The 23242-nt window shown below is 56.3% G+C and overlaps 2 protein-coding genes across 4 annotated transcripts in view; one reads left to right on the top strand and one right to left on the bottom strand.

The window, feature by feature from the left end:
* MED24 (mediator complex subunit 24) overlaps positions 1-1357 on the bottom strand; it is a 30944-nt gene extending 29587 nt beyond the window's left edge. Inside the window, exon 1 of one of the 3 annotated variants that reach the window (XM_046675727.1) lies at positions 1042-1357. The gene's annotated coding sequence lies outside the window, so the exon portion shown is untranslated. The remainder of the gene's footprint in view (positions 1-1041) is intronic. The other 2 variants (XM_046675725.1, XM_046675729.1) reach the window with 2 other exon arrangements.
* Positions 654-21515, top strand: THRA (thyroid hormone receptor alpha). Its single transcript, XM_046675732.1, has 9 exons — positions 654-859; positions 11273-11618; positions 14031-14098; positions 14682-14782; positions 16690-16837; positions 17473-17678; positions 18681-18827; positions 19436-19694; positions 20032-21515. Exons 2-9 carry the CDS (start codon positions 11566-11568, stop codon positions 20280-20282), a joined length of 1233 nt encoding a protein of 410 aa, XP_046531688.1. The 5' UTR covers positions 654-859; positions 11273-11565; the 3' UTR covers positions 20283-21515.
* Positions 21516-23242: the final 1727 nt, after the last annotated feature.

A 23242-nucleotide genomic window follows, 5' to 3' on the forward strand; every position in this document is an offset into this window, starting at 1 on the left:
GCCTATATTGGAGGAGGGTGACATTTGAAAGAGAAGGCAGTGGATCAGGTAATGATGTTAGAAACGAGAGAGGAAGGGCGGTAATGGGGAGGAAACCTCCAAAAGGATTAAAAGCATAGGATGATTGAAGTTAAAAGGACCTCAGGGGTCACTTGCCCAGCCCTCGAACTTTAAGGTTGAGGAACCTCTGCCCCCAAGAGCGGTGGTGATTTGCTCAAGGTCAGACAGTGAGTTACTGGCTGAGGAAGGACCCGAACTCAGAAACAAACTCCAAACCTCCTACGGTTTGGCATTTAGAATTTCTCCCTGACTTATAAGATGCAGGCGGCTCGTCGATACTCCCTTCTCCATCCCCATGGTGCAAACCCCAAAACCTCCAATTCTTCCAGCAAACGAAGGCTATTTTTTAAATGACATCTCTTCCAAAATATGTCACCAAGTACCCCTCCTGCTGGAGACGCCTGGAGTGGGGAGGGCGAGTGCGAGGGGGGCGGGGGCAGACACGGCCGGGGGCGGCCGGGCGCTGGCCGGGGTCCCGGGGCGCGGCAGGGGGCGGGGGGCGGGGGCCGGCGGCGGCAAGGCGGCCTGCAGGGAGCAGCCGCGAGCCGGTCGGGCGCGCGGAGCTCGAGCCCCAGCCCGAGCGGGGCGGGGGAGGGAGGAGCCAAGAGCGGCCGCCGCCTCTGCCGGAGGAGCCGCGGGGCCGCCACACTCGCCCCCCGCCCCCCCGCGCTCACTCGCACTCACACCCGGGCGCAGGAGGCGGGCGGCCCGGGCCCCACCGGCCCCCCATGGACGCCCCCAACACGGGGCGCTGAGACCCCGCGTCGCTGCCCAGCCCGGTCCAGCGCGCCACGCCGAGGTACGGGGGAGGGAGCGAGGGGGCATTAATATGCAAATGCCTCGCGATTGATTATGCAAAGCCGCGGGGCTCTGTGGCCAGCTCCCAGGCGGGCTGGGGGCGCCCGGGGGGTACCCACTGCCAGCCTCAGCCTTCCTCGGCGCCCCAGTGACCCTGTCACAGCCCGGGAGCTTGCAACTTACGCCCTAGGGAAGGGAGGTGTTGCTAGGAGGTCGGTGGGCCCCGAGGTTCGCCGGCGGAGATGGCGTCCAGGCCTCCCCCTCGAGGGCCCGCCCGGCCTCTGTCCGGCCCGTCCGCTGCGCATTCCCGGGCCGGGCCCCGCTGCTGGCCGCCGGAGCTCCCCCGCCCGCCGCGCCGCGCCGCGGTTTGTTTACGGTGCGCGGGAGGCCTGCCCCCCCCGCCCCGCCAGGCCCCCCCCAGCCTTCCAGGCCGAGGCCGAGTGGCCTTTGCAAAGCTGTCTCCAGCTGCGGAGGGCAATATGGGTGGGGTGGGGGTGTGCATTTGCACGGGCCCCGGGAGAGGAAAGTCCCCCCCCCCCACTTCACCCGCCTCCCCAATTGAGCATGGCTCTCTGGTTGCAACACTCCTAATTGCAAAAAACGCGGCTGGGTGTGGGGGAGTGTATTTGGGGGAGTGTATTTGAGGGTCCCTAGATGATTAGAGTTGCAAGCTAGGGCGGCTGAGAAAGGGAGGAAGGAACGGACCTGTGTTGTGTGTGCCCCCTCCTCCCTAGTTTCCCTCCCCGTGCAACGTGTCTCTCATGCCCCTTCTCTGGCTGGGGCCCTCCCTTGTCCAGTGTGAAAGAAAGGCGTGTGTGGTGGTGGGGGGGATGATAGGGGCAACAGAGAGAGCCACCATTTCCAGGGGAGGAGGTCGCAAAAGGAAAGCGGGTGGGATGGGAGCCCACCCCTCAGTACTGGCTCTGGCCCCAGGAGGGGGAAGGGAAGAAGGGGGCTGTTGTCCAAGATGAGGGGGGAAGCAAATGTGACATGCAGACACAGATATGCCCACACAGACAGCCACATGCACACCCAGGGACACCAAGGCAGACTCAAGGACAGGAGCTGCTGGACACACCCACATGGGGACAAGGGGAGAGGCAAGCTGCCGCTGCAACAGGGAGCTCAGAGGGGTGGGACACACCCACGGGAGACCAAGAGCTGGGAGACCGACCCATGTACATACCCACGCACAGGGTCACACAGAGATGCTGTCACACACAGGGACAAGGAGGAGTCGCTGTCACCCACACAGGAAAAAGTCACTATCACACGCATGCATGAACACAGAGCAATTGCACACAGCCGCATATTACAAAAGACCCTGTCACTCACAGGCACACACGTGCTCGCATGAGCCCAGTCACACAGGCATCATCGCCTGCCGTGACAGTCACCATCACTCAGTCAAATGCACACGCAGTTACACATCAACACATGTATGCACAACTTAGCAACAAGTATTTTCCTGCACTCTTACTGTGGATCTGTGAGGTTCTGTAAAACCCCTGCTCCTAAGAAAATTAAATTCATCTGTATGAAAAGATTTTACTGCATAATGGTGCAAGGCATGCATTCACGATAACATTCTCAGTCTCCATCACTTGTCATCCCACCCTGCTAGATGGTGAGCTCCTTGAGACCTGGGAGAATCCCTGGAAGAGCTCTGGATCCCATCCAGAGCCTAGCACAGGAAGTCCTCTGTAAATACTTGTTAATTGATTGACTGTGGGAACTCCGGACACAGGTGCACTCATTTGCACACAGTCCCAGGGACTCAGGTGCAGAAGGCGTTCACAAGGCTCAAGTCCACCCAGTCACAGGTCCACACTAACAGTTGTGTCCAGACAACCCCAGATGCACACATAGTCGTAGACCACCCCCCCACAAGCTTCCTCCTGTCTTCTTACTTTAGGCTCAGCTTTTTTTTTTTTTTGGAGGGACAGGAAAAGTAGAGCAAAGAGAGTAGGGGGGTCAGGGGGGTTCCAGAGGGCCGAGTCATGAGCCTGAGGCAGTTTCCAGTGACTTCCAGCATCTGGGATTATCCTGGCTGCTGGGAGAGGGGGTATTGGGGAGAGCTGGCTATCCCCACCCTAAAAGCAAATGAGGGGATCTAGCTGCCCCTGCTGGGGTCATTTGTCTAAGCCTTTCCTGGGGCTGCTCACTCACCCCCAGCTGAGTTCCTGCCTCCCACCAAGAGTCTGGCCCCTCTTCCCACCTCTGCCCTCCAGTCTAAACTTGGAAGCCTTCCTTAGGAGGCCGTATGCTGGTGAGTGTCTGGGTGAGTGATGTGTATTTTTGACTTGGAATTTCTCTCTAACGCTGTCTCTCTGTTGCTCTGTCTTGCTGTGTCTGATTCTCCCTCTCCTTATTTCTCTGCCAGTCTGTAACACTCACCCTGTCGGTACCCCTGTTCTTGTCTCTGTTTCTGCCAGGGTCTACTTTCTTGGAGTTGGGAACTGGCAGTGATGGTCTTCATACTTTTCCAGTTGTTAATACTAAAGCCCCGCCCCTCGGCCCCGCCTGCCCTGCCTCTGGGGTCACTGGGAGGTTGGGGTGGGGGGCGGCTCAGCTGGCTGCTCAGGACATCCTGCGCTTCCTCAGTGCTGCAGCTGCGGCCAGAAAGTTTTGGGGGCTGGGAATGGCGGGAAGGGAAGGGGGTCAGCTACTGCCCGTGCTGACCTCTAAGGCTGGCAGTCTTCGCCAGGGGACACCAACTTGGTGGAAGCCCTGGATGTGCAGGCTACAGCTAGCTAGCTCCTAAACAAGCCAGTGAGGAGGCTCCCGACCACACTGCCCCGCTGGAAAATAATCACCCCTATGGTCAGTGGTGGGAGTTGGCAGGATCCAGCTGAGCTGAGTCCGTGGCAAGACTCACAAAGGCCTTTCTCCACACCCCTGGCAGCTGAGACCCACCTCAGAGATGCCCAACAGCTGTGTCCTCTTTGCCCAGTCTCAGAGCCTGGTTCTGAGGGTACAGCTGCCCAGACTATGTGCAGGATTGAGTGAGGCCCTCTCCCATGAGTGCAGGCTCCAGCCTAGAGTGGCAGAATGGGCAGCTCTTCCAGAAAGGGGGCACTGGGGCAGGAGGCCCAGAGCCCAGGGGCCACCAGTCATTTCTGGCCATGCTCCCCTGGAGCCATGGCCTATTTGTTACTGATTCTACCATAGCGAATCCACGGCTGCTACAGAAGGGAAACTGAGGCTTGGTCACAGGGACCCCAGCTGGGTGAGAGAACAAGTTATCATTCCTCTAGCAGTTAATATGCTGTAATGGTTAAGAGCAGGGAATTTTTTTGGAGCTAGATTGCCTGGGTTTGAATCTCAGCTCTGCCGCTTGCTGGTTGTATAACCTTGGGCAAGCAATTTAACCTCTCCCTTGCCTTATGTATAGATTGGGGATAATAATACCTACCTCATTCAGCTTTTTGAGGATTAGAGGAGTTAGAACATGTAAAATGCTTTAAAAAGTACCTGGTGCATATATGACAAGCAGATCCATACACAGAGTGTTAGCTGTTACAGTGAGAGAGCCTGTGGGTCTGGGGTCCCCTGGATTTCTTGGAGAAGCTTGATGGAGAATTGAATCTCCTAGACCTCACAGGAATGGGATGGGACTGGGGGTGGGGGTGGGGGGAAGGTTAGTGGGTCCCTAATCTCCAGCCTCCTCACCCTTCATGTCACTTCTCTCTCCCCCACAAGTTTTTGTAACCTGGAGCTCCTCTGCCTCGCCGTCCTCTGACCCTCTCCTTTTAGCTGCTTCTTAAAAGGCGCCCTTGGCATCTCAGCCTGGGACATACCTCCCCAGTGAGGGGCACGTGCATGAATGTTTGGGCATCACTGCACCTCTGTTGGGACAAGTCTGAGCACTGAAAGTAGAGGAGAGAAATAACAAGGAAAGCAGGCTCCTCTCTCCAACCCCTCTCTCTTCCTACATGTAGAGTACAGCACCCTTCCTCTCTCCTGGGGACCCAGCATCCCAGCTACCTACCATCAATCAATCAACCAGGACCCAGGCTTGGCTGACACCAGATTCCCTACCTCTGCCCGAGGGGGCATTAAAGTGAAGGGTAGTGGCACTGAGTAAAGACCAGTGTAGCGGACATGGCACCTTGAGATCCAGGGTCTGTCCTGAGTTGCCTCTTTCCGTTTGCGAGTCCGGTGATAAGACTCTTCTCTTCCCCAAATCCCTTTTAATTCAGCCCCTCCCCTTCAAGGTGCAGCAAGGACAATGGAGGGATGCCCTGTGGTGGGCCACTGGGAAGCCTCTGGATTGGGGGTCTAATCTCAACTCTAGTTCTCATGGCTGCAAAGGTGCTTGGGGGATCTTTGTGGCTCTTGGGGAGGGAAGAAAGCATGACCATGGTGGAAAGAGCACTGACTGGCAGTTGGAGGCTGGCTTTCAGCCATTCACCAGTTGCTGACTTTGGGTCTGGGTTTTCATCATCTGAAGACAACGATGCCTACCTCACTGAGAGTGAGGGTAAATAACGTAGGATAACACCTGTGTTCAACCTGTGTCACATCCTGGCATGAGAAGCAAAGCCTGTGGATTCTCCTTTCCTCCCAGGGCCTGGCAAGCTCCAGGGTGGGGATACACATGCCACCTGGAACCAGAGATGGTTCTCAGTCTCTCACAGAGGCATCTGGGGCTGGTGTGTGGTGGGGGACATACGGTTTTCAGGCATGTAATGTTGCCTGCCCTCCTCCTTGGCAGGCCAAGGCTTGGGTACCAAAGGGGACCTCCCTCTCTTGTGCCGTTGTGTGAGGTGGTCCAGAGGGAGGGGTCAGAAGTTCTCTGGGTAGATAAGGGGAGCAATATGGAACTTACTGGTGTCCAGGGGTGAGCACTCAGTCTGGGAGACCAAGGACTGGGGTTAAAGGTTAGGGCCAAAGGCACAGCCACACCCCGCAGCAGTGGCAAAGAGCAGCATGACTGGACCAAGCCCCCAGCCCACCTCTTCTTCCTCTCTTCCTCTTGTAAGGAAGAGATGAGCTCTTGGCTCCTAGAGTCTTAGCTGCCTGTTTCATTTTCTCTTTTACCAAGGAGCGTGGGCGGGAGAAGGGGAACCGGACCCGAGGCTTTGGTGGCTATCGGCGTTTTTGTACGCATCAGTGAGTGGGTGTGTTGTGCGCGCAACCATGTGTGCGTGTGTTGTGCATGTGTGGGTTGGGGAGGGCTCTGAATATCCGCTGGAACCGGGTACTGGGAGCCCGCGGTTTTGCGCATGCGGAGTGAGTGTGTGTGTCTGCACGTGTCCGTGTGTGTGCCGAGACTCAGCTGCATTCACTTGCTCTCGCGGCGCTCTCTTGCTGTCGCCTGCGCGCTGGCTCGCTCGCGCGCGCGCGCGCGCTCTCTCTCTCTCTCTCACACACACACACACACACACACACACAATTTTCAATCTCTCTGCCCCCTCTTCCTCCCTCTCTCTCTCTCTCTCTCCATTCCCTCCCTCTCCCCCCTTCATCTCTCTCCCTGTCTCGCCCTCTCTCCCTGTCTTCTCTCCCTCTCTCCTGCTCTCCCTCTCTCCCTCTCTCCTAGGTTCTCTCTCTCTCCCTGCCTTTGCCAGTTCTGCTTGGGTGGGGGCTAGCTCCCTCCTCCTTCAGGTGGCTGAGAGAACATCCCTGCCTTTCTTTTCCCCTCCATCTTTCCCTTCCCTCCTGGGCGATGCTCCCTAGGGCTTGCAGACAGCTCCTCTCTAAGGCGTCCTCCTCGGAAGGGGGGAGTGAGGAAGGGAGGACCCCAAGCTCTGTGCCCATGATGCCATCTGCAGCAAACGCCTTGGCCCCGTGACATTCATGCCTCTAACATTCAGCTGCCCCAGCTCCCAGCTCCAATTACCCTGCTGGCTGCTAGGGGTTGGGGGGTGGGGAGAATGTGCCATGCCCAGCTTGGGGTGCTCCTAACTCTGCCTTCTGGGCTACTTGGATCTCTGCCTCCATTCCTGAGGGGAATTGGGGCAGGGGGCACGAAGTTCTGTGGGCTGGCAGGCAAAGGGCTGAGCTCTTGAGTGTGGGTGTGGGTACAGCCATCATCAGTAGGCATGTGGGATGGAGGTGACCTCCAGACCTGGGCACCCACCTTGATGCCTGACTGGAGCTGGCCTGGGGTGGGAGGAGGGAAAGGAGGGCAGCAGGTGGGTGAGGTTTGGGGGACTGGGGGAGCACAGCCTTTGATGTTAATACTGGGCATCTGGCCCAAGTCAAGGCTGCTGTTTATGTCTTTCTGTCTCTGATCTGCTGGGGGGAGTTTCCTGTTATATTCTTTTGGGGGAGAGGATCTTTTGTTTAAGTAACCGATCTCCCCCTTATGTCATATCCCCCCCCCCCCATCTTCCATCCTCTAGCCTCCAAGGCCCCACCGTGGCTAGGAGATCAGACTTAAGGGTCACTGCCCTTAGGCTCCAAAATCCCAACTCATGGGGGCCCAGCGAGAGCCCACCAAGGAGTGTTGCCTCCCTCCCTCCCACTTGCCAAGCCGTGCCTGCTCCTCTGTCGTCTCACACCTGCCAAATAGTACCTTCCTTCCTGCCTTCACTCCTTTCTTTTCTGGCATTAGGATAACGGCCAGTTGGGTGGGGCAGTCCCACTCAGTCCGTACCTGAGAATAGGACAGGGGGATCTGGGACAAGAGAAAGAGGTCCCAGCCCTGAGGGGCATCTACCCCTCAACGTGGGGGACTGTGTTGGTGCTGCAGCCTCCACCATCACCAGACTCCCAGGGGCTGTTGGTGTTTGTGGCGGCCCATGGAAGCCCTCGTTGGCACGGGCGGCAGTGTCTGCACACAGATGCCTGTGTTTGCCTGTGCATGCCCATGTGTGTGTTTGGGCTACAGTGGCCACCCAGGCCCCTTAGCATCACCCTTGGCTCCCATGGTTTGGAGTCTGGCCATCAATGCCAGATAATTGGGAGTGGGGGAAAACATCTCCCCCAACCCTAGCAGCAGGCAGAGGGGAAGGGGAGAGGGAGGTGTGAACCTACCCACAGCACTATTAATAGCCCACATGCCAGGCCACCAAGAACCAGCTGTCACCGTGGAAACCATTTCTATTCCCCCCTCCCCCCAGCCTCCATGGGGTGGGACTTAGGCGGGGCATGAAGCACCCCCCCACCCGTCTTTCTTTGTCACCTTTCTCTCTTTGTCTCCCCTCTCCTCCATTTGTCTCTCCTCCCCTTCTCTGTCCTCCTCTCTGCCTTACCCCTTCTCTCCCCATCCTCCATCTCATTGCGGCCTTTCTGCCTCTCCCTCTACTTCATTATCATCCCTGTCCATCTCTTTGTTCTTGCTCCTCCTCCTCTTTCTTCTCCATCATCCCTTTCATGCTCCCCTCCTCTTCCTCCCCTTGTCTCAGCGCTCCCCCCCCCCCCCCATGTGTGTGTCTTTCCCTCTGTGATTGGCAAGAGGAGGGCCGGGCTTTCTTTAGAGCACTGAGGACAAAGTTCAGGGGCCCCACACGGGTGGGGCCGAAGCCAAGGGCAGATACTCAGGGGAGTAGTGTGTGTAGAATTTGGGGCTAGGTTCTGCGGACTAGCATCCTCTCTGGCAGCCCCAGGAGTCCTTTAGAGAAGTCCCTTGGGTCCGCAGGGCTGCGGAGTGGGACAGTCCTGCAGTGGGAACCTGGCATGGTGCCCACGGATGCCGCATTGGTCTCTTGTCTCTGTCCCCCCATTGCAGAAGCACTTAAGCTTAATGAAATGCTTCCCCCTTCATGGGCACCTTGCCCATACTGCCACCCGGCAGCTCTTATCTGACAAAGAGGGATTTGATGGCCAGGCCAGCCAACAGGTGGGTCTTGCGTCCAGCTGTCCAGCCTAGTCTCAGAACCCAATAGCTCCACTCTGTCCACTTCCTTGGGGCTGAGCCTCTGCCGGGGATGTGCCAGGAAGGAGCTTGGGGAATTAAACTGGACTCCAGGAGGAGGGGAGAGAGGCTGCCCTTCAGGGTGGGTATCCCTGCCCCACCTCCTTCCCTGCTGACCTTTTTCTGCCCACAGCTAACACAGGCTCACGTGGTATGTACCTCCCTGCATGCAGGGCCCTCTGCTTGCTCTGTGTTGCCTCAGAGGCCCAGGTATGTCCCTAGAGAGATAATGAAGAGTCCCAAAGGGTTCCAGGCTCTTGCTAGACGCCAGATGAGGGTGCCCCAAGCAGCGAGGGCAGCGCTTTGCTCCTTTGCCCACTGCCAGGGGCTCAGCCTAGCCTGGATTGCACTGACAGGCACCAGGGCACCATTCAGCTCAGCACAGAGGTGGGGCAGAGAGGGAGCCTGCCCCTCCCCCCAGCAGGCACGTGCAAGCCCTTGGCAGTGCCCAGACACATTTGGAGTTAAGGCTGGGCCGGGGAGGGGGAAGGGAAAATAAACATGGTGGCTTAGGTTGGCACTGCCCCAGGTGTGCCCTGTAGCAACTGGCAGTGGAAGGGGTGCGGGGCGGAGGGGTCCTCCAGAGCTATTGCCTGGGGCAGGAGCTGCCCATGCCATGTGGCTGCTGCTGGTCTTCCCTGCCTGCCTCGCCACAGCTGCTAATACCCATTCCCACACACCCTGGCCCTCTCCGCCTGCCCCCAGGGCTTGCTCCCCAGGGCTGCCCCTCTCTCAGCATGCCCACTCCTGTGCCTGCCTCCTCCCCTCCCCGGGGGCGCTTGGGCCTCTGGCTGGCGAGTGGATTTTTCCAGCTTCTGTAAACAAGTGGTGGCAGCATGCCAGGTGGGCAGGAGACAGGCGGGGGCAGCACCGCAGCCAGGGTGTGCCAAGCACCGAGGCACAGCCTAGGGGGGAGACAGGGAGACACTCAGACCCAGAGAGAGAGAGACATTCAGATGCAGACAGACAGACCAAAGGAAGCCTCGCTGGGCACAGATAGAAGTGGAAATAGAGGCGACAGAAAATAGTCCTCTATTGTCTAGCCCAACCCCCACGACTGCCCTGGCCCCCTACCCCTCACTGCGCTGGCTGAGAGCAGCAGGCCCCAGTGCCCAGTCCCTGGGCATCCCCACCCACTCCTTCTCCTCCCCCTACCTCCACCCCTAGGGCTGGCTACGCCATTATAAATTTATAACAGGAATTTCTCCATAAGCCAAGAAAAACTTGACCTACTTTCTTGACAGCTCCCTGGGCTAAGGCTTCCCGCTCGCGCCCCCCTCCTCCAGTCTCCTGTCCAGCCCCCAGTGCCCAGTCCTCGTCAGTGGGGGTATCAGAGGCAGAGTGGGCCACCCTTCTGAACTCCTGCCACGGTCCCCACACTGGGGGCTCCCCTGTGTGCAGAGGCCCTGTCCCACTGCCCTGCCCAATGGCCTGGCTTATCTCTCCCTTCCCCTCCCACCCTGGCTCCTTATCGGTTCCTGGGGGTGGGGCCAGGGGGCCCAGGGGCGAGGTCTCTGGTACAGCAGCCACGTGATGGAGGTTGTGTTTGGGGAGCTGCACCCTTTGTCCCCCTCTCACATGCCCACACCTGCCTGTGTGTGCAGACAGCCTCAGGTCTGTAACCTGTGGTAAGAGGTGCAGTGCAGAGGGAATGGTGGGCCCAGGTTGGCACTGCCCTGGACCCCCAGGTTGCAGAACACAGCTAGCATTCAAGCAAGGCTGCAAGGTTTTCATCCCTGAGCCGCTTGCTTACTCGCTGCGTGAACTTGAGTGAATGATCAAGCTTTCTGAGACTCAGTTTCCTCATCTGTAAAGTTCTGATGCCCACTTTGGAGGGCACATATTATCTACTCAATGAGTGTTAGTTTCCTTTCCCCTTCCCCTTGCCATCCTGGTGGGTGGCAGCTCAGCTAAACCAACTGGGAAGTCTGGTCTGCAGACTGGGAAGTGTGATTTGGGACCTTCAATGGGAAGCTCTGGAGTCTTTGAGGGGCTGGGGTTGGGGAGCCATAACTTTGCCAGCAGCAGGGGAAGTCAGCTCCCCACTGTTTTCAGTGTCTCTCTCTGTTAAGGCACTTTGGTGGACTCATGACCCCTGTGTGCTGCCCCCACACCCCACCCTTCCTTCACGGGTACCCACCATGCCCAGGCTGAAAACTGCTTGTCTCTGGTCGCCTTTTGCCCTATAATACTGATGAGTTTTGGGAAAACTTGGCTAGAGGGATGGTAACAATAGCTAAGGTTTAATAGACACTTATTAAGGGCCAGGGACTTGATTGAATGTGAGAATGGAGACATGGTACATGGATTACCTCATTCTTTCCCTCCATCCATTTCCACATCTGGAGCTTAGGGTGCGGATCACCAGCCTTGCCTGCTGTACCTGTTGATCTGAGGGGTTATCCTGGTCCTCTCCCTGCGCCTGCCCTCAATGCCGACCACCATCTTGTTATGAGCCCCAAGAGCCCAAAACGTTGCCACCAAAGGAATCCTATCCACTCACCCCCACCATGGTGCAACCTTATCCCTGCCTCTCTCCTCTCTCTGCAGGACTTTTGGACAGGACGAGACTCCGAAACTACTCCCCCAGCCAGGGACCCCCCACGGACCCAGCTTGCCCCCCAGCTCTACCACCTGCCACTCCCTGGCCCCTCTCACCGCCTGCCCCCCTGGGGGTGCAGGGCATGGTGTGAAAGGCCAAGTGCTGAGGCGGGCACCATGGGTGCTGTGCCCTAGGGCCTGGGTGGCGGGGGGTGGGTGGCCTGTGGGCGTGTCGGGGGGGCCAGTGTGCCCACCCCAGTCTCTTGGCGTGCTGGAGGGCATCCTGGATGGAATTGAAGTGAATGGAACAGAAGCCAAGCAAGGTGGAGTGTGGGTCAGACCCAGAGGAGAACAGGTAACGGGTCCAGCAATGAGGTTGTGCCAACTCCATGGCAGTAGGCATGGTCACCTGGCTGGGCAAAAGAGAGTGAGCTTGGGCCTTTTAAGCACCTCTAGGGGGATGGGCATGAGGCCAGCAAGCATGCTGCCTACCTTTGCCCAGATGAGGTCATGTTCACACATGGCAGGGAATTAGGCACCTGAAGTGGGAGATGCCCATTTTGGAGGAGGGAGGTGATGCAGAGCAGAGTAATTCAGGCAGCAGGCTTGTGATCCTCCCTTGACAGTGCTGGGCAGTCTCCAGTGCCCCCAGTGTCCCCTCAGCCCCCCTCACCTGAGCATGTGGAATCCAAACAGCCTGGCCATTTTCCTCCTCTCCCCACCAGCCCATTCACATCTGATTACTAGTGTGCCATCCAGAAGCCATGGTGCATATGACATGACATTTCAGGGCACATGCATCAGTAACTATTGGTCACAGCCCACACTTATATTTGGAACCTATTGGGAGCCTCACAACTCTTCCTTGTTCGTGGGTAAGGGCGGGCACTGCCATGGGACTCCTCCCAGGAAGTGGAAGTGAAGGTTTTACTCACACGTGGAGGAGACATCAGCCCTGAACGCACAACTGGGGATGGGTTACCTATGATCTGCATTGCCCTTGAGGAGCCCCGAGGGTCCCTGCCTCTCCCTTCATCTCCAAGTGGCACAGAGCTCTGTGCCAGTTGGCATGGTGCCCTGGGATCTGGGTACAGCCTGTGCCTATGGCCAGGGAGAGGGTGGGGGGAGGGGGTGCTCTGGGGAGCAGTGTGGCTGTTGCCTAGGAGACCAGATCCTGAGCCAGGAGGCCAGAGGCCTGGCCAGGCAAAGCCCTGGGGCCCAAGACTGGGTCTCTGGAGGGGTGGAGGAAGTGGATGGGGCTGGCAGTTGTGTAGGGCACCTGGGGTACCCCCCCCCCCAAAGCCTCACTCTAGGGGGGCACTCTGAAAAAGATCAGGCCTATCACTGCATAGCTTTCACTTGCAGCCTCTGTACCTCCCTGCCCAGACTTCTGTGGGTCTGAGAGAGTCTGCTCCTAACTCAGAGAAAGGCGGGAATGCCAGTTCCTGGTCCCCCAGAGCTGCAGCCCCTCCCCTGTCAACCTCCCCTCCCCCATGTCCCTGCGCCACCTTGTGGCTGTCCCTGGGACTGCACTCAGGCGCTGTGAGTCTAGTAATTGCTGAAAACTGCCAGCTCAACTGGGGCCTAGGTGGCTGGGAGTTCCCCCACACCCATCCCTCCTGGAGGCAGGATTGAGATCTGACCTTCCAACCGTTGTAGAAATCAGACAGGGGTAATCTCCAGGGGACGTGGAACTCAGAGCTGTCTGTGACTGTGACTGTGACCCTGGCCAAGGTCACTGTGTCAGTGTGTTGGGAGCTGCTTCAGGCTCCAGGGGGAGGGGCCCTGCAACATGCACACACAGGGTGGTTGTGGGAGGTTATACGAACTGTGCATGCGTGTAGAAGGCTATGTAATTTGTGCGTGCCAAGGTTATGTAACGTGGAGAGGCTGGCGACATGTATGTGCAGTGGCTGAGGGTTGCTAATACTTTGCATGGAGGGGCTCAGGGTCCTTGTCCTGGCTCTGACTCCAGTGCCCAGTGTCACCAGGCACAAGTGGGGCCTCAGTTTGCTGCTCTGTTAATTAGAGGCTGTGGACAGGGTGACTCTGGAAGTCCCTTCCTATTCTCATTGTTCATTCTAGTTCCAGTTGCTAGGCACTATATGTTTTCAGTCACTGTGGTTATTTAGCATGTGTGCATGACCTGGAAATCAAGCAACATGTTCACTGGGGGTGGGGGATGGTATTATTAGATGCCTGTCCAAAGGGTTGTGTAACACATGGGCATATTCTAGAGGTCAGAAACACGTTTGAGAATGCCTGAAAGTTGCACAGATATGTAGATCTTGGTGCTTATTTACCATGCTTGGGTTTATATTGAAGGCTTCATAGTTATTCATATGTGCTGGTCTTACATTGCATATATGTATGTGTTTTAAAGGTTATATAGCTTTAAGCATGACATGAAGATTCTTTCTGTATATGTGTCATGTACTGAAGGCTTAAATATGTGGATATCTTGTGGATTATGAGTGTTTAAATTTTAGTGTGTATGTTTGTGTGTGTGTGTGTGTGCGTGTGCGCGCACGTATTGGGGCCCTAGAACATGCTTGTGCCCCAGCCAAGCCCCTTATCTCTCTTCTCAAAGCTTCTAGATAGCTGGATCCTTCTCAGTTTTGTCAGCTGACCTGGGTTGGGAGTGGGAGGTAGAATGAGGACACAAGGTGGACGGAGTCGGGGCCTGGGGGATTCTATAAGCCTACTGGATGAGGAGGGGGCTGCCCAAAGACTGCTCTGTGATTCTGCCCACTTTGCCCCCACCCAGTGCCAGGTCACCAGATGGAAAGCGAAAAAGAAAGAACGGCCAATGTTCCCTGAAAACCAGCATGTCAGGTGAGCCTGGCTGCGTGTGCCCTTCCTCCCCGCCCTTGCCCCACCAAACCAGGCCGGGGCTCTGCTGGGGCCTGGCCGTGTACCAGCAGCTCCTGTGTCCTGTGGGGAAGCCTCCTAGAGGGCTTGGGACAGACTTGTCTGGAGGTGAGATGGGTGATGTGGACATGCCCCAACCTTTGAGGACGGATTAGGTCAGGAAGGACCTCTTCCCTTCTCCTATAACCCCCTTGCCTGAGGACACCCTAGAATCAAAGCCTGGGCTATAGGGCCGGGGGGTTATATTCCCATGAGATGAGCTGCTGACATTTGCTTCTCCTTCTCCCACATCCCCTGCCCCTCAGATGCAGCAAGAGAGAAGCCCTGAATGGGCCGTCAGAAGAACTGGGATTCTCCATATTCTTAGGGAAGGGGATGGACGAGATGACCTCTGATGTGTCTCTGGGATTCTCCCTGGACACAAAGAACCCTTCAGGGAGGCTGGGCTAGGGGATGGGCCAGGAAGGAAAAATTGTGGGGTGGAGAAAGTGTAGGAGCCTCTCTGCTGGGGGCCCAAGCCATGCCTGCCTCCCTTCCTCCCTCCCAGGGTATATCCCTAGTTACCTGGACAAAGACGAGCAGTGTGTCGTGTGTGGGGACAAGGCAACCGGTTATCACTACCGCTGCATCACTTGTGAGGGCTGCAAGGTATGGACCAGCCAGCTCCTGCCCCTCCCCCCCCACCCCATCTCACTCTCTTTAAGGCCCCCACCACCTGGCACAACAGATAGCTCTATAAACATGTAACCTAAAGCCCACCATCACGTCATCATTTCTCTTCTCTTATTCATTCATTCACTCACTCACTCACTCACTCACTCACTCACTCACTCATAATCCCTTCTCTGCCACTCATAAGATGCCTGATCTCTCTGAGCCTCAGTTTCTTCATCTATAAAATGAAGATAATCCTGCTACGAGCCTCGTAGAGTTGTTGGGAGAATTACATGAGATAATTCACATAGTGTATTTAAAACAGTGACAGGCACATAGGTAGCACTCAATAAATGTCAGCTGTCATCTATGCATTTAATGTATCAGGTGTGAGGGGTATAGTATATGCCCTGTCCTCAAGCTGCTTACAGCCAACCAGAGAGAGACAGACATCAGTTGAAACCAACATCAGTGTTTGTGGTTTGTGGACCACCTGCAGTACTAGTTAAATGCGGATCCCCAGGCTTCATCCCAGCCGTACTCAATCAGAACCTTTTGTGGTGGAGCCCAGGAATCGGCCGTGGAACAGGCTCCCTGGTTGCTTGCACTGCACTTGGAAGAGTAAGAACCAGTGCTGGGGGCATGGTGGGGCCCAGAGGAGAAGAGGATGTCAGAGTCTCCCTGGGCAGAAGGGACAAGGTCATAGACTTGGGGAGGCTTAAGTAGATTTCACTTTGGACATTTCAGCCTGCATGGTTTTTCCAACATCATCACCTCCTGAAAATGTAAGACCTTTCAAGAAAGAGAAATATTAAAAAATATGTTAAGGTATCAAGTTCCTCTCTTTCTTAGTGTCAACCAAACCAAGACCACCAGGCATTTAGAGGCCCATAGCAGTGTTCCTGGAAGCAATACAAGCAGTGTAACACAGAGCAAGGAACCTCATCCTCAGGGACATCTGAGTCCAAGAGGAGCATCCCAAAAGAGATGCCTTGGTCCCCATGCTAGAGAGTCCAATGTTAGAGGTCTAGAGTGAGGCCCAGAAATCTGTGTTTTTGGTAAGTGCCCTAGGTGATTTTAATGCACCCTAGAATCTGAGAGCTTAGACCTTGGTGTCCATACCTCAGGTCCAGTTCTGGCTCTGCTGCCCATTTAGCTATATGACTTTGGGCAAATCGCTTAATCTCTCCAAGCTCCAGTGTCCTAGTCAGCAAAATGGAGATAGTACCAGTTCCTACCCCGTGGGGTTAACATGAGCGTTAAATGGGATGATGCATGAAAGAAAAGGCTTATAAGGGCCTGGCAGATAGGAGGCATTCAACAGATACTAGCTCTTCCTGTTAATACTATCATCTTGACTCCTGAAGTTTTTCCTTTAAAGCAAAGACTAAACGTGATACATAGAACTGAAAATTTTCTTTTAAATCTACTAGAGTTCATACCCAATGCTTTTTTCTTGGCTTTTCTTACCCCCTATTTCATCAATTCCACCTACATGGGCAGCAGGCAGCATGTATGAGAATGGTTTTGGGGTCAGTGTTGTTTTTAGAGTCGTTTAGCAAGATGGAAAATGAGGTATTAATTGGACTTCGAAAGCTGCTATTCCTCAAGCCTCTCAGCCCTGCACACCATCCCTGGCCCAAATCTCCCCACTTTGGTTGTCATCATTACCTCCACCACCACCAGTGTGCATGTACCCCCATCCCTCAGCGGCCTGGGGGCTGAGGGTCTGTATTTCTAAGGTCCTTCTAAGTCCTGGCAGACCCCAGTGATCCTGGGCTTGCTGTGTCAGGTGGACACCAGGTTCCCTCACTAATCCTCCCCCCCCACACCATGAACTGCATGGTTGGTTCAGGAGGGGGAGATCATGATCACAGCATGCTCATTTCCCCTCCCCCCAGGGCTTCTTTCGCCGCACAATCCAGAAGAACCTCCATCCCACCTACTCCTGCAAATATGACAGCTGCTGTGTCATCGACAAGATTACCCGCAATCAGTGCCAGCTGTGCCGCTTCAAGAAGTGCATCGCCGTGGGCATGGCCATGGACTGTAAGGGGATGGGGAGGGGGTCGGGCCAGGTGGCTGCCGGTGGGAGTGAATTCAGATATGGCAGCTCCCTTCCAGGGTACTCTCAGGACCCACAGGGCAGAGTGACAATCCAGGTCAGGCCGATGACAGAATGAATGTTGAGAATCTTGGTCCCTGCTGCCCTTATCTCTGGGGAAGAGGAAACAGGATTCTTCTGTGGGCCCTGTGCATGGGCCTCAGTGTTTACCTGCCTTTCACCACTCTGGGGCCTTAAAGTAATTAGGTAGAATGAAGTCCTGAGCACCCCCCACCCCAACACAGTGTTCCTGATTGCCAGAGAAGACACTCCACTTCGAGTGAGAGTGGGCATCTTTCATTGGCTAGGGATTGGATGGCAGGGTTGTCTAGTAACCACTCCCACCATAGCCTTTTAGACCAAAATATGCGATTCCTCTAGATCAACCCAAATTGGAGTTGATGTGGTCCCAGTGATTATCATGATCCAGGTTGTACCACCCAAGTGCTAGGTGATTTGGGAAGTCACTTAACCTCCCTGGCCCTCAGTTTCCCTAACCTGTATACTGGAAAGGGTAGTTCCTGAGAAGGTTGTAGAGAGTGTCATGCGCACTCTTTCTGTGTATCTCTGTTGTTGACAGTGGTTCTAGATGACTCGAAGCGGGTGGCCAAGCGCAAACTGATTGAGCAGAATCGGGAGCGGCGACGGAAGGAGGAGATGATCCGATCACTGCAGCAGCGACCAGAGCCCACTCCTGAAGAGTGGGATCTGATCCATGTTGCCACGGAGGCCCATCGCAGCACAAATGCCCAGGGCAGCCATTGGAAGCAGAGGCGGAAATTCCTGGTAAGGAGAGAGTGAGCATGGGGAGAGTAGTAGCCAGGTGGCTGGGAGAGGAGAGCAAGCTCAGAGTCTTGCCTCCTCCGTGAAGCCTTCTTGGTTTAATCTGACCCAAAGCCGAAAGTCTTCACACCTTGGTGGTCCTGATTTATACACCTCTATGTGTGTTGCTGCTGTCTGGGTCCTGCCTATCCATCTAATTGGGAGCCCCATGAGGACAGGGCCTTGCCTTCCTCATCAAATTTCCAGTGAGCAGGGGCAACCTCTCCTCTTTTTCCTGTCCACAGTGACTGGGTGGAGAGGGTGAGGACACAGTCATGTAACAGTATTTTTGGGCACCTGCTGGATGCCAAGCGTTGTGTTAGGCCCTGGCAAAACTGAGTGCCAAGTGAACGGTCAGCTTGGGCAGACATGGCCAGTTGGTTATATGTGGTGGGGGAAGCTAGAAAACTGGCATCTGGTTCCTGGTGGAGTAGGCCAGGGGGTGGAACAGTGCACTGTTAAGCACATGGGCTCCAACACCAAGCAGATGTATGCGTCAGAAGTGAGATGGCCTGGGTGCAAATGCTGGTTCTGCCACTTACTAGTCATGTGACCTTGGGCTTATTATCTGCACTGTGCCTCAGTTTCCTCATCTGTGAAATGGACGTCATTATAATATCTTCCTTATAGGATTATGGTAAGGATTAAATGAGATAATATGTGTAAAACGTGTAGCCTATTGCCTGGCCACATATTAAATACTCAGTGAATATAGCTTCTATTATTATGACATTACTTCTACTGTTATGATTATTACCATTAGCAGACTTGGGGCTCTGGCTCTAGTCTGTTCTTTGCCCCAAGGTGAAGGAGAAGCCTTAGGCCTGGGACACAGTTGTCCCCAGGTGCAGTACTGGCGGTCCCTCTTCCCCATGCTGCCTTGGAGCTCCCCCTGGTGGGCAGGGAACCTCAGTGAGAGGTTGAAAGGGGTCTGCAGCCCCAGCTGACCCCCATGTCTCCCTCTAGCCGGATGACATTGGCCAGTCACCCATCGTCTCCATGCCGGACGGAGACAAGGTAGACCTAGAGGCCTTCAGTGAGTTTACCAAGATCATCACCCCGGCCATCACCCGTGTGGTGGACTTTGCCAAAAAACTGCCCATGTTCTCCGAGGTGAGTGGCAGGTGGGAGGAGACATGTGCCATACTGGAGGCAAACCTGGCACTGCTCCCCAGTCCCCCAGTCCCAGCACGTGCTCATCTGAGGTTCTCTGGACAGGGAGCAATTCCTGTAGGTCAACACACACCCAGCACTTGCACACACGTACCCCCCCACACACAGGCACACTCCCTGGGCTACCTGATCCCTAAGGAACCAGGAGCCGCCAAGTACGCAGTCTCTCCAGCCCCTCCTGGGCCCTCCCAGCCCCTCTCCCATCAAGGCTACGTGGCCATCCCAACTCTGGGTAGCCTGAAAGTTCTTCTCATCTTTGAGCACTAACTCTGGGGACAGCTGCCTTATTAGCTGTATGACCTTGGCCATGTTACCCAACTCCCCTGGACCTCAAGTCTCATTTGCAGTGGGGATGGAGATAATGATGGGACCTAACTCACAGGCTTAATTGTGAGGTTTAATGAAATAGGGCAGCACAAGTTTAGCTGTTCAGAGTACATATTACTGGCTGAGGCCAGGGGTGGCCTAGCAGCTCCCAGAGGGCATTCATAGGGGACGCTCATGGTGAGGAGTATGCTGAGTGTTCCTGTGGCCCTGCCACTCCGCAGCTGCCTTGCGAAGACCAGATCATCCTCCTGAAGGGGTGCTGCATGGAGATCATGTCCCTGCGGGCAGCTGTCCGCTATGACCCCGAGAGTGACACCCTGACGCTGAGCGGGGAGATGGCTGTCAAGCGGGAGCAGCTCAAGAATGGCGGCCTGGGCGTAGTCTCTGACGCCATCTTTGAATTGGGCAAGTCACTCTCTGCCTTTAACCTGGATGACACGGAAGTGGCTCTGCTGCAGGCTGTGCTGCTAATGTCAACAGGTACCTGCCGATTAGCTGGGAGGGCTGTCACTCTCCTCCTTCCTTAATCCTACAGTCTCTCCTGCTCCTCAGCTTCTCTACCCCTATGCCTACCCCTCTATCCCCCAAACTTACCTCTGTCATCCTGGCCATCTCCATCACCCAGGCCCACTTCTCTGTCCCTCTGTCCCTCTCTCCTCTTATCCCTCTATACCCATCCTTTTGGTCCTCTCCCTCTGCCCTGTGGTTGATCCTACACCCACCCAAGAGTGTATTTTTCTCCCCTTGCTCTTATAGCCTCTCCACTTTGGGCTCCCTTCACCCACTCCCCCTCACGCCCTTCCTTCTTTCCCCGCAGACCGCTCGGGCCTGCTGTGTGTGGACAAGATCGAGAAGAGTCAGGAGGCGTACCTGCTGGCGTTCGAGCACTACGTCAACCACCGCAAACACAACATTCCGCACTTCTGGCCCAAGCTGCTGATGAAGGTGACTGACCTCCGCATGATCGGGGCCTGCCACGCCAGCCGCTTCCTCCACATGAAAGTCGAGTGCCCCACCGAACTCTTCCCCCCTCTCTTCCTCGAGGTCTTTGAGGATCAGGAAGTCTAAAGCCTCAGGCGGCCAGAGGGTGTGCGGAGCTGGTGGGGAGGAGCCTGGAGAGAAGGGGTGGAGCTGGGGGCTGAGGGAGACCCCCCACACCTCTTCTCTCCTTCTTCTCATCCTCAGACAGATTCAGCTCCCACACACACCCCTGCACTGCCCCGTCCCTCCTCAGAACCTCCAGCCCTGGGACAGGGCAAACCAATGAACTTGCTATGAAAAGGACAGTGTTGGGGGCTGGGGGACTGTGTCCTCTGAGAAGGTAGGGCAAGGGAGGGAGAGCTAAGAGAGGACAAGCCATCTTAACCGTAGGGGACAGAGGAATGTGGGGTGGGGGAAGATACCCTCAACTCACCCCCTACACACACACAAGAGAGAGCCCCTGCCCAGTTCCTTGGCCTAGGTTCCCCCTCCAGGCTAAGAGCCTCTCTGCTCCCCTAGATGCCTGAGTGCAAACGAAGGCTTGGCTTGGCTCCTCCTCTGGAAGTTAAAAATTATAGTCATTCTAACTGCACTTTGGAAACCAGGCAAGGGGAGAAGATAAATGAAGAAAAACTAGACAGAAAAAGAAAAAAAGAGAGCAATTGCTAGAGAGAGAGAGATGATATTAAGTTATTAACTGAGGCTGGCCAGAGGGGAGGACCCCCCACCACCCCCATGCACTTTGAGAGCTGCCCCTCCTCCCCCCGAATCAGAGAGAACTGCCCCCCACACCAGGTCCCCAAGGGCAGGGCTGCCGATCAGAGCTGTGAGTTAACACCACAGGGTCCTGGCCACCCCCTCTTGCCTTGCCCTTCCCTCTGTGCCCCTTTGGCACCCCCACCCCAGTACTCCTCTGCTCTCTGCCACTCGTGCCCGCTGAGTTCCATCTACCTCTCACGCTGGATGCCAGCTGGCCCCTCACCAGCCTGCCCTGCTGCCCACACAGCTCCCCTTTCAGGTGCCCAGCCCCAGGGGCCTCTCCCTGTCCCCCCCACTCCGTCCGCACCTTGGCACCCACACAGGAAAAACTGTGGCTCAAGCTCCCGCCCTCTTCACATCCTGCAGTATTAGCTACAATCCAGATGCTGCTGCACTGGGGGGCGAGGGGGGTGTGCATGAGCCTCTTCCAGAGCCTCCGCCCCCTTAGGACCCTGTTTCCCATCTGTCTTCTGGGCTCTCTCTAACCTCTGCCCTCCTCTTTCCTCACTCCCACTCATTGCACTAACCCAGACTCTGGGTGGGCAGGCACCAGAATGGGGGTGCTTAGATAAATGGCACTTAGTTGGGGCCCCGGGGGAAGGGGCGGTTGGTGCTCCTCTTTTCTTTGAAGCTCTTTAGGCCAGCCGCCCTTCTGCCCCGGGACCCCTTTCCCCTCTTTTTTTCTCTAATTCAGGGACTTTGGCTTGAGCCACCTCCCACCCTCCTGGTGAGGAGTGCTCTGTGGGTCTGTACTTCGGTGAGCTGCCCTCCTCCTCCTCCCTTTGGCTATCACCCACTCCACAGGGGAGAGATGGAGAGAGGAGGTGGCCCTCCTGTGGGTGGAGGAGGGACAGGTGGGAAGGGACAGCACAGACCAGAGGGCCCTGGGCTCAGGGCTGCATGTCGGCAGGGATGGATGGGTGGACATAGATGCCCCCGGAAGCCATGGGGAATGGGGCAGGGGGCGGGGGGGGAGGGTGCCAGGGCTTCCTGCGCTTTGCACTATTGGGGCAAAAATGTCTTAAGCAGTGGGGAACCTGCCACCCCACCCTGGCCCTCAGCCTGCCACAGCCCCCTACACACATGCACGCGTGTGCACGCACATGCACACACACACACACACACGCACACACACACACACACGGGAAGGCAATGCTATGCTGCCCATCTGGGCATGTCTTTCCCCCACTGTTCAGGTGTTCCAACATGGGGGGAGGTCCTGGAAGAGCATCTGCTGTCACCTGTGCATGTGCCTGCCCCACCCCTCTTGGGCTCGTGGGCCGCCCGTGCTATCTTTGTCTGTCTCTATGCTCTCTCTCTCTCCTGGGGTACTGATTCCTGTATTACTCCAGTCCCATGGGTAAGCCCTCTTGTACCCTCCTTCTGCCCCTGGGGGCCCAGTGGAATTCCTGACCTGTCTGCTGTCTCCCCCATCCCTCCATCCCCACGTCTGCCCCTCCATCCCCATTCTCAGCCATGGACATGGTGGAGAAAAGGCCTTAAAGAGGCTTGGCCTCTTACAGGCACTTGGAAATCCCCCCGCCCTTCCCCAATCTTATGAGCTGTGATCCCCCACTCTGAACCCTGACCCCTCCCCCTCTACTCTCGGTGATCTGGAGTGTATGTGTGCATTTCTCTGCGTGAATGTGTGAGCAAGTACACGTGGTGGGGGAGGAGCCAGGGGGACTCAGGAGCGCCACGCACCTGCTCTAGAGAGGCAGCTGTCCCAGTCCCTGCTTTGGAAGTGAGGGACAGGGCCCTCTCCTGGGGGCCATTGGTGCTAATGAGGGGGATGGCCTTGATGTGGGTGCTTAGCATGCCTCCCCCAGTATTGGCCCGGGGCACTAGGGCAGGCAGGGTGGGGCAGCAGGTGCAGTATTGGTGGGGGGAGGGGCTGCTGGGAATAGGATGAGGGGGCCAGGCCAGGACAAGGGGGTGCCAGAGCCATGACCACTACCCCGCCCCCACCACCCGCCTCTCCATCTCAGTATTCCCCCTCCCATCACTCATAACACACATACCTCATCCAGCCTCCTCCCTGCTCAGACTTGGGGAGGGTGGGGGTAGAGGAGCCCCTACCCCTTCCCCTGGTGGCGGGTCTACAGGGCTGGGAGAGGGCAGGGCATGTGACATAGACACCGTCCATAAGGGGGACAGTAATTCCTGCCCTGGGAACTCCTGGGTGGGGGGAGGAGGACACTTCCCTGGAGGCGCTACTGAATGTATGAGAAGCTGGTGCTGGGGTGGAGGGAGGGGGGTCGTGGCCAGAAACAGGGAAGGAGGTAGGT

The sequence above is a fragment of the Equus quagga genome, chromosome 11, assembly GCF_021613505.1.
Source record: "Equus quagga isolate Etosha38 chromosome 11, UCLA_HA_Equagga_1.0, whole genome shotgun sequence".
Taxonomy (NCBI): domain Eukaryota; kingdom Metazoa; phylum Chordata; class Mammalia; order Perissodactyla; family Equidae; genus Equus; species Equus quagga.

What these genes read in the sequence shown, in the direction of transcription:
- THRA (XM_046675732.1), top strand. Translation starts at nt 11,566, where the DNA reads ATGGAACAGAAGCCAAGCAAGGTGGAGTGTGGGTCAGACCCAGAGGAG. An exon ending in CCTGAAAACCAGCATGTCAG is followed by an intron (nt 14,099 to 14,681) that starts GTGAGCCTGGCT and finishes CCTCCCTCCCAG; the next exon opens with GGTATATCCCTAGTTACCTG. An exon ending in TGTGCTGCTAATGTCAACAG is followed by an intron (nt 19,695 to 20,031) that starts GTACCTGCCGAT and finishes CTTTCCCCGCAG; the next exon opens with ACCGCTCGGGCCTGCTGTGT.